Source organism: Ammodytes marinus, assembly GCF_949987685.1.
Source record: "Ammodytes marinus genome assembly, chromosome: 18".
NCBI classification, from domain to species: domain Eukaryota; kingdom Metazoa; phylum Chordata; class Actinopteri; order Uranoscopiformes; family Ammodytidae; genus Ammodytes; species Ammodytes marinus.
In genome coordinates, this window is record NC_137222.1 from 8,534,892 (window position 1) to 8,544,846 (window position 9,955).

The 9,955-nt window shown below is 39.7% G+C and overlaps 2 protein-coding genes across 2 annotated transcripts; one reads left to right on the forward strand and one right to left on the reverse strand.

The window, feature by feature from the left end:
* Positions 1-864: 864 nt before the first annotated feature.
* rx3 (retinal homeobox gene 3) lies at positions 865-4,373 on the forward strand (the record flags this gene model as incomplete). The annotated part of the gene is made up of 3 exons (XM_080046822.1): positions 865-1,135; positions 2,954-3,189; positions 3,909-4,373. The coding sequence occupies 3 exons, from the start codon at positions 865-867 to the stop codon at positions 4,371-4,373; spliced, it is 972 nt and encodes a 323-aa protein (XP_079902948.1).
* Positions 4,374-6,787: 2,414 nt separating this feature from the next.
* grp (gastrin-releasing peptide) lies at positions 6,788-7,908 on the reverse strand (the record flags this gene model as incomplete). The annotated part of the gene is made up of 3 exons (XM_080046592.1): positions 6,788-6,831; positions 6,938-7,171; positions 7,755-7,908. The coding sequence occupies 3 exons, from the start codon at positions 7,906-7,908 to the stop codon at positions 6,788-6,790; spliced, it is 432 nt and encodes a 143-aa protein (XP_079902718.1).
* Positions 7,909-9,955: the final 2,047 nt, after the last annotated feature.

Consider the following 9,955-nt stretch of genomic DNA (forward strand, 5'->3'; position numbering starts at 1 on the left):
TATAGCCCAAATGTGTAATTGTTTGGGCTTTGTCACCCTTTGAATCAACACCTATAGGAAACTGGTTAAAGAAAGTCCTCATATAGTTTAAGTGTGGTTTAGTACGTTCATTAGGATTTAATCGATTAGAAATTAGCCTATGAAAGTATTTTAAATTTATTTTATTTAACATGTGCTATCAAGTGCGCTTATTTTGGGTCAATAAAACAAATTATTCTTAAGCTAAATAAAAGATGTGTATTCTTTTTTTTGGCAACAATATCTTGACGCTTTGATTAAATATTAAGCTGTCATCTTGCAATCCGTGTCCTCACCAGAAATCTTGTAATTATGATTTTGACATACCTTAATCTGTGGGCCTAATCTTCCTTCTTTTTTAGCTGACTGACATGAACATGACATCTGGAGGAGTGGAAAGATGGTTTTAAGATTTATGTAAGTAGGTTTAGAGCCAGCGTGCACTGACTGACTGATGCACTTGAGATGGGGAGGGAGGAGTTACGGGAGGGTGCGCGCCTGATGCCTGCACGGGACGCACAGTCACCCCCTAAATCCAGAGCCAAATCCAACAGGACGTCCTCTCTCTGACGTGCAGAGGGGTTGCCGAGCGAGCAGGGGGTCTTACTTCTTTAAATAGCCCCGTCTGAAGATGCTCCACATCCACTGAGCAAGTCTGGTCTTACTGGCGCGTGTGTGCTTGTGTTTGAGTGTCCTGTGTGCAAGTTTTACTCCTCGGTTTCTGGGTTAGGGTTAGTTAGGGCAAGTTGAAACTTGACCAAACAGAAGAGCAGTGAATCATTTGTGGAAAAAAAGTTTGAGTGACTCATTTTGACCATCTTTGTTTTCTGGACGTGCGGCCGACAAATGTGGCTTCTTGGATCAACTTCCCAAGTGATGATGATGATGGACGAGCGCCTGTCTCCCTCTGCACGCTCCGTCCAGAGCCCGGGGGACAACAGCCCGGCGTCCACCATCCACAGCATAGAGGCTATACTTGGATTTAAAGAGGACACAATCTTCCACAAATCCGCCTCCTTCAGCGTGACAGAAAAAGTCCTGGTCAAGGACGCGGAGCGCAACGGGAATGTAACCGTGACCCCGATGAAGAAGTGTCACCCCTCGGAAAGTTTTGAAAGTAAGATCTTGAAACTTGTAAATTATATATATGCAAAGATATACGTAGGCTACATGTCATGTAATAGTGTCAGGTCTTAAAGTTTTTAAACATTAAGATAACATTAAAGGTACAACGAGTAAGTCGGCACGTTGGCGACACCTTTGAACAAAAGCGGTAGTATTTTTACGACGCCAGCTGTCGTGAAGCTGTTTTCTAGCTCGTGCAGGGCCTCAAGATTCAAATAATCAGGAAGCAATATAGTGCGTGTCCGTGTGTTGAAAGTGTGAGGGCACCGGACTCTTTTCGGCTCGGTGAGAGTGGTTAGTGACACAGCATCAACTACACCTGACCTGATTGCAATGAGTTGATGCATTGTCACCTCTCACGGAGCTGAACGAGTATGTGTCCCCAGTCCCCACACAAAGCGAATGAACGAGAGACGGCAGTTAGTTATGGATCACGATGAGGTAATGTGTTTATGTTGTTGTAAATAATGACTATTTCAGATGAATAATGGTCATCTGATGATGCTGGTGAGGCAAAGTAAACTTTGTTTTAGTAGGCTACCGCTCATTCATTTAGGAGTAAACACTGCAGTCTAGGTTCGCTGCGTGAAATTGTGTATACGTTGCTTGGCAACGCCCTCCCGCCCGCCTATCACTCTCCCTTTGAGCTTTTCTTCATTGCATTTTATTTTTTTTTCTTTGATGGTTCAGCCCCGTTATCAGTCATTATGACGACAAATAACTGTCTCAAACAAGGCTCCCGCTCCCCTTCTAGGATGACCAGATCGCATTTCCATTACTTTTCACACGTCCCGCAAATTGAGACGTTGTCCCGCATTGTTATTGAAAGTGAGCCCCCCTTTTTAAATGCGTGTTTTATAATCTGGCATTTATCCGATAGCTGTCAGGAGACAGCAGTCTCCGTTTGTCTGTGTGTGTGTTTGTCTGTGTGTGTGTATCGGGCTGCTGGGCTCAGTGGCTCTGTGAAGGTGCTGCCTGCAGTGCTTCAACGTTCACTTTCCTGTTACTTCAAAATAAAAGCCAACTCACGTTTGTCAAGTGAAATGCTAATGTGAAGCCAGTGAAATGCTTTTAATGTGAAGCCGCAGCCTTAATGCTCTATTTGTTTAACAGTAGCTAACTTAACTGCTGCACGCTGATCTAAAGATAGTGTTTTTTTAATTTAGAAAGCCGTGTCTCTGGCATTACCGGTGGTGACACGAGTTTATTTTGCTAAAAAAACGGCACTTTGTCCCGCATTGTCCCGCACAAACGTAGTCTTTGTCCCACATCTGGTGAATTGGGATCTGGTCTCCCGCTCCCCTTCCCTCACCTGGAGTGATAGGCTTTTCAATTCACGTTCCTGCGCCACACTGAAATCTGCGACCAATACGGATATGTGACCATAGAGCATGCACGCGTGAACCGAAAATCGGACTGGGTGTACGACCAGATCAAATGCAGTAATAAAAACTATATAAAAACGTCTTTCTTTGCACTGATGGTCTCGTTTGCTGTTAAAGGTAATTTATGATTATCAGAGGAAAAATTAGGCTGTTTAAAAGATATTTAAATGTTACTCGTTGCCGCTTTAACACTAGGCTATATTATTATTTTTTAATTGATCCCATCATGTTCATGATAGTGCGCAAATTCGTATCTTCAGCCGATTAACTGAAACATTTAATAGGCCATACATCTAAAATGGAAAAAGTAGAATTGCTTTAGGCCTAACTGAAACTGAACATAGGCCTATTTAAACTTTCAATATAAACTTGAAATGCCTCCTGAAACTGACTGTTTTTCTCTCTCTCTCTCTCTCTCTCCGCAGGTGTGTATTGTGCCAACAGCGCCTCTGAATCATCGGCCTGCCCGGACTCACCGGACAGAGACGGCAAACTGTCCGACGATGAAAACCCAAAAAAGAAGCACCGGCGGAACCGGACCACGTTCACCACCTTCCAGCTACACGAGCTGGAGAGAGCGTTCGAGAAGTCCCATTACCCCGACGTGTACAGCAGGGAGGAGCTGGCGCTGAAAGTCAACCTGCCGGAGGTCCGAGTGCAGGTAAATGTCCCCAAATAATACGCACGCACATATTCGGCCTATAGTCTTGCAGCCATTAATGATGTCGGTAACAAATAGTGGCTAAAAGATGTTTTATCCAAAACGACTTTTCCTTATCGATTTACACTGAACATTAATTTAGATCTACCATCATAACATCACACATGAGACATTTAGAGAAACAAGTAGTAACATATTAGTTGAATTTGCATTACACAAATTTGATTTGCCATCTGATCATACATTTATTAAGAAATTATTCCTTATACTCTGTTATTCACACACGTTGTTCCATAGTTACTTATATTGTTTTTATTTATTTGGAGGAATTGCTGCTGGAGAAAAAAAAGTATTCTATTTTACATTTGTGGCTTAATTTGAAAGACAAATATTTATTTACAAAATGTTTTTCATACATCAGGCGTAGTTTTCATCATATTCAATTCTTAAAGACACTTTCTGAAAATATCATGTCAGTAAAAATCTCTTATTTTGGCATCGCAATTTAATGCAAAGGGATAACATTTTCTCTCACATATCACTTCTATTCGTCCTCCACATTTCTGAATATTTAAAAACTTTCTCACAATATTATATTTTACATTATATAGGTTCAAAAGACTACAGCTTATTCTGTCTATGCTGTGTGCATCTGTTGAAATTAAAGTTGTATTGACTTTGAGTTCCAAATAAAAAATTCCCCTTTCTTTCTTTTTAAGGTTTGGTTCCAGAACCGGCGGGCCAAGTGGCGGAGGCAGGAGAAGCTGGAGGTGAGTTCCATCCAGCTCCAGGACAACTCCTGCTCCTCCTCACTGCTCTCCTACAGCCGCTCTCCCAGCGGCTCTCTGGGCTCCGGTCTGCAGCTGGACCCCTGGCTCTCCACCCCCATCACCACTTCCACCTCCCTGCAGTCCCTCCCGGGCTTCATGTCCAGCTCGCAGCAGGGCCTCCCGGGCACCTACACCCCTTCCCCTCCCCCAAACATGTCCTCCTCCTGCTTGTCGGCCTCCTTCCTCAACTCCCCCCCGCCCCTAGGACACAGCCCTCACCTGCCCCACATGGGCTCCATGTGCCCGCCGCCCCCACCGGCGTACCAGTGCACAGCTGACCCAAGGAACTCCAGTATCGCCTCACTGAGGATGAAGGCCAAGGAACACATTCAGTCTATTGGGAAGACGTGGTGATGTTAAAGAACAAATGGACACATGAAAAAAAAACTCCAGAGTGCACCGTACTGCATCTTTTCGAAAAAATAAAGAAAACTGACTGCTGTCCTCGAGCTAATGGAATTGTTATTTTGGACAATTTAAAAGAATGAAATCTACAGTTGACATCAAGGAATAAAGACATCCTCGTCACTCATTAGGGTAACACTTTCCTCTAATGCCTTCGTAAGCAGTGTATCAATAAGCATATAAGGAAAGTTGGAAGTATATTTTTATTAATTTATTTTTCAACCGTGGGCACCCATAGGTGAAGGCTGCTGTTTAAACAGACATAAATGGCAATTTAGTTAGTGTAGTGATATATAAATAGTAGGAGTTCATTGATAAAACAGTTTACATTAATAAACACTCAAACATGTTCTCATAGCTTCTTGCAAATACATTCTAATGTGTTATAATAACCAATGTTTTCAATTTTTGTACACTGCTTATGAATGCTTACTATGTGGACTTAAGAGTAAATCGTCACCCTTGTTAGCAAGTACATATAACTCTTTGACACTAACTGTGAAGCTATAAATTATGAAACTAATGAACATGATCTGGTGTTTCTTTTCTCCTTTATCATCCCTGCAAGCTGTCTTTACTGTTAAGTTTTACATTCACTCTGCCCAGTCTCATTCCCATCCAGTGTTATGTTGCAGATGTAACAAATACAGTCCATTGCTGCCCATCAGTATTTATTCTGCTTTTGTAAATTGAACCCTCCTCACTTGGATTCATTTTTCCTTGCTTGTTTTTTTTTATCTTCATAGTGAAATATTGTACGACTGTGAACATTTTCTCCGTACAATAAACTTTGTATGTAAAATCCATGAACAAAAACATTGCTGATCAAGTTTCCTTGGATAATCAGTTACATTTGAAAACAATCTCATTATGTCAGAAATGTCTGACAGAATGAAAAACAATGTGTGTCTATATCACTTTTGAAAAAGGAACATTACCCATGCTGCAGAGCCGAGGTACATGAAATCCCACGCTACACTCATTAGTGTAAAGTATTGAATACAGTGCCCCTTAGTGGCGGATTAAACTAACATCGGGTTTTCAAAAAGAGCAATAAAAACTTAACTTTGAGGCACACTATGTAATTTTGGGTGTGTCAGAGAAGTGATCATTTTCAAAGGCATATTATCATAACTGAATAAACAAACTTTCCTATCAGGAAAATTGGATCCCTGGAACACTGTTTGAAGTTAGAAAGCTACCTTAAAAAAGTGGGCCTACAGTTTTGTTTCCAAACATACGGTATATTCTACTCTAGTCTTACATTTGGTTCCAGGTGCCTCAAAATAATTTTGTTTTGATTTATGATGATAGAATAATCATGCAGGCTCTGCAAATGTTAACAAATCCCCCCGCCTAAAACTGCATAGTGGTGCACCTTTAACACTAAACGTAAAGCTAGTGATACTGCTCTTATTTTATACTAAAGCTAATTTACAAATGCTGTCTGGAACACTTCTAAAGAGTTAACATCATACTGTAAATGCAAAATAATATAATGTTTCATACTGGCTTTAACATTTAATTATTAAGTTTAAAGCAGAATTAATTAAAACAGGGGAAGTGATATAAGCAGCAGCTTAAACTTCCACACTTCCTCCCTTCTGTTTTCCAGAATGCGTTTGTCAACCCTCTTGTTTCCTCCTCAATAGCCCCTGTAAACTTTAGCCCATTCGCTCCGGGATTAGACTCATAATGCTGGGGTGAAAGTGGCTTGTACCTCTATTGTTCGCCAATCAGCCGTGACAAATGAGGACAGAAGAGGAAACTTTCCTTTGGCTTTAAGAAAAAAAGAGCCAAATTGTTTCGATAAGTATCTCCTGTTGTCTGGAACCCCTGATGGCTAATCATCGTCCCCATCATTATCTATTCCACTGGTATCATGTGATCTCTTTATGCTACACCTTAGCTTACTGGTAAATTACTTGAAGCAGAGCAAAGTGACTACAGACACTGTCATAATGGATATTGTGTGCCATCTACTGGTGCAAACTGGTCACTGTACACGTGTTGTGAACTTTGCCACATGATATCATTACTTTTATTTTCAACCAAAAACAGTTAACGTGAGATGACACTAAATAATGGCCACTTGCAGTTTGCAAAGCATGATGAGACGTCCACAATGCAGTTGTAACAAGGTTAACTTTATTCAGCATGCCCAGCTGTAACATAAGTTTGTCCTGTCAAATCTGCCGTCAAAGTAACGATATGCAAATTCGAAATAAGAAATTTACTGATAAAACAAACGTCTATTCGGTTTGTATATTTTACTTACAGAAAAACATATAGTGTGGAAATGTGATTACAGACTTCGCGTTTAGTAGATAATGACGTTTTGTTTTTCTTGCATTCAGGTGGACTCACTGTCTAGTAGTTTCAAAGCCAAAAGAGGCAGGTCTGACATCTGTAAAGCAATGATGAGAAAGGAGAAACACATTTAACCATAACACGTTATTTCCAAAACAGTAGCACAACATTTGAAGGATCCACAAGTCAATCCACAAACTGACCTCTGAGATATTTGTCTCTGTCATCTTCTCTCCAGCCAATGTGCAGTCGAAGCAGCCTGTCTGCTGTTGGAGGCATCGTCTGTTTCTGCTTCTTGTGTTGCATCAAAGCCTCCATCAGTGGCCAGTACCGGTCTGACTCTGTGACCACGGCTGCTTCTAACGGTGTGAGGTAGACACCGTTTGTCTCCTGGAGCTCGGGCAGACTCTCGATGCTCTTCTTTCCCATCAAATGACCTGGGAAGTGTGACATGGACTTAATGTAGACTAGTAATTACTTTCAAACAGCACAGTGATAGACCCTAAATCTGTAATAAAACTGCAAAAAAAATCCAGTATGTAAGTATGGTTTATAAACCAGCTAATGTAATTCAGCAAATGTATTCAGTACATCTACAGTATATCTATATTCGCCATAGTCATGAAACAGCTGTCTTTTCTATAAAAACATATATATATTTATATATAAAAGGTATATTGGTTCATTATAGTTTCATTTATTTTACTGTTGTTCTAATTCTTTGGTTATTTTTTTTTATACCTGCCAGCGAAAGCCAATGGCAGGTATTCCATTACAGGAATTTTTTTTACAAATTAACATTTTTATTGTTATTAGTAAGCTAATAGTTATTCAAACTGTCATGTTAAGAATGCATGCTTTCAAGAAGAGATATTATATAATTTGATACAAATATTATCACCAATTATCGTAAATATTTAACAAAGGAATCAAGCAAATGTTATATCAAATGAAAACAAATCAATAAAATTATGTCTTATTTTTATCCTATTAGATTAGAATATGTAAAGTTCCTCTTACCTACTGCCCAGTGGTTTCCACGTGGATTCATTTTGCCCACAGACACTGCAGGACTCTCTATGCAGTGCAGTGTACGAGGGATTGCAGCCAGGATGATGAAAACTGCCCACACCGGTCCGCAAGTCCACGAGTAGCAGAAGCACTCTCCGCCCATTTTATCAGAGGGAAAGTGTCAGATCCTAACAGCGCTATATTAACCCTAAATTGCAGTCAATCAGCTTTGTCTATAACTTCAGAAAACCTCCACCATAGTCGAGTTTTATTTCTGTGGATGCAGAGGGAGGGGTGGTGAGGGTTATTCTACACTCCCGATGCCTTTGATAGAGATGACTAATGATGAAACTTTAGTGCCCCTCCTAATTCAATTGTGCGTCAGCGGGTGTTTTTAAGGAAAAAAAATAGCATGGTGCCAGTGGTTGCCGCAATGAGAAAATGATGATGACAAAATTATGATGTAGCCTGCAATTATTAATGCTCGCCATTGTTTGTCCTGAGATTGCAGGCTGATTGCAGGAAGTCTCAACGTCATCACACGACAATGTACGGAGCTTCTGCGTAATTGCTTCCATCTTAATGAACGTGTGGAAATAGCCAGCGGATGGAGTGGAAACTTAATAACAAAAAGTATTACAAAAGTAAAAAGTAAATTGAAAAAAAAAATCGGTGCTTTGTAATTATTAAGAGCAAAATGTAGGGGAGACCGGGGACAATTGGAACAATTTCTGGTTTTGATGTCATCACTGAAAAACCTCCTGGAATATATTCAACCTGTTATTAGTTATCAAATGCTTTTACAAGCAATGTAGTCACAATATTGATTGAAAACAAGGGGCATATTGTAACAGCAATGGAATTGGATGCACTATGGGTAAGGTAGGATATCGTGTTTTATGGCTCCCTAGGCTAATACCCTCTTGTACAAAGAAAACAAATCAGCAAATAAAGTATCAAAAGTCAAATGACTTATCATGTAGAATGTTCTAATATTATGTTACATTATACTATGGGATTAGTTTACTCATGCATTAACATGTTTCAAAGATTTGACTGTGTAAGGGAAAACAATGAATTCATACCACAGCACACTAGGGCACCCTCAAAGATTGTCTGACCTTTTCTAAATGTGTGTGGAGTTTATCTTTCATTGTGAAATTACAAGATATTCTTGCTCACTTGCAGCCACAGAGTTAACTAAATCTTGTTTTCAGAGCAGAGGAAATGACGCAGTATTCATCACGAACAACGACAAATAATATTATTTTTTTGTCGTGTGCTCAGTTACAAGACAATGCAGCGTATCATTTATCGGATACACTTTATTACAGTTTATTTATCACTCTGGAAAGGTCAACAGTGCAAATTAAGAAGTCCTCAAACACGGCAAGGCACCTATGCATGCAATTTGATAATTCTCATACTTGACTGATCCCTTTCATGACAGTATTGACGGCCAGATTGCTGGAGCGAGAGAATAGATGAGGACAGATAAGGAGTCTGTGTAGGTCAGTAACATTTTGTGTTGAAAAGGTTGAAGCTTTCCTTCAGGTATTGTTAAAATCAAAACCTCCCCGCAGGATATTAGAAAGAAGCTCTCCCTTATTCACATATCATACAACCTTAACAAAACAGTATGAGTCACCTGTGGTCAAAGGGCAGCATCAGGTAGGACACACAGCGCAGTGTCAATTTAATTATTTGTTGAGTTTTTCTTATTCTAAGTAATAAGATCCTGCATATAATAATTAACCAAGAAAAGGTCTTGCGAAATCCCTAAATTCCTAGAATTACAGATGTACCTCTGACAGAAACGATATAAACACACAAACTATTTGATGTTTCATTTCAAACGTGTCACCCTGATATGATGATATAATTTTTTTAATTTAAATTATTTATTTATTGGACATTGCACATTAATCGACAGTTCTGTAAACGTGCCATTGTTAGCCAGCAGGCTAGTTTTCAACTGCAGTACTGTGGCAAGATGTTAAAATATTAGATGAATATTATTGAAGTGAATTTCCATCTTGCACCGTTCACTTACTGGCAAATAAAGGTAAGATCCTTGATGTTACCGCATACAGTGAAGCCAAGGAGTTTTTAATGACAAGGCCACTCATGTCTGATTGGTGCCCCTCAAACACTCCAAAAACCAGAACCAGAACTGAAATAATTTCCAATTAAAACAAATTTAATAATTA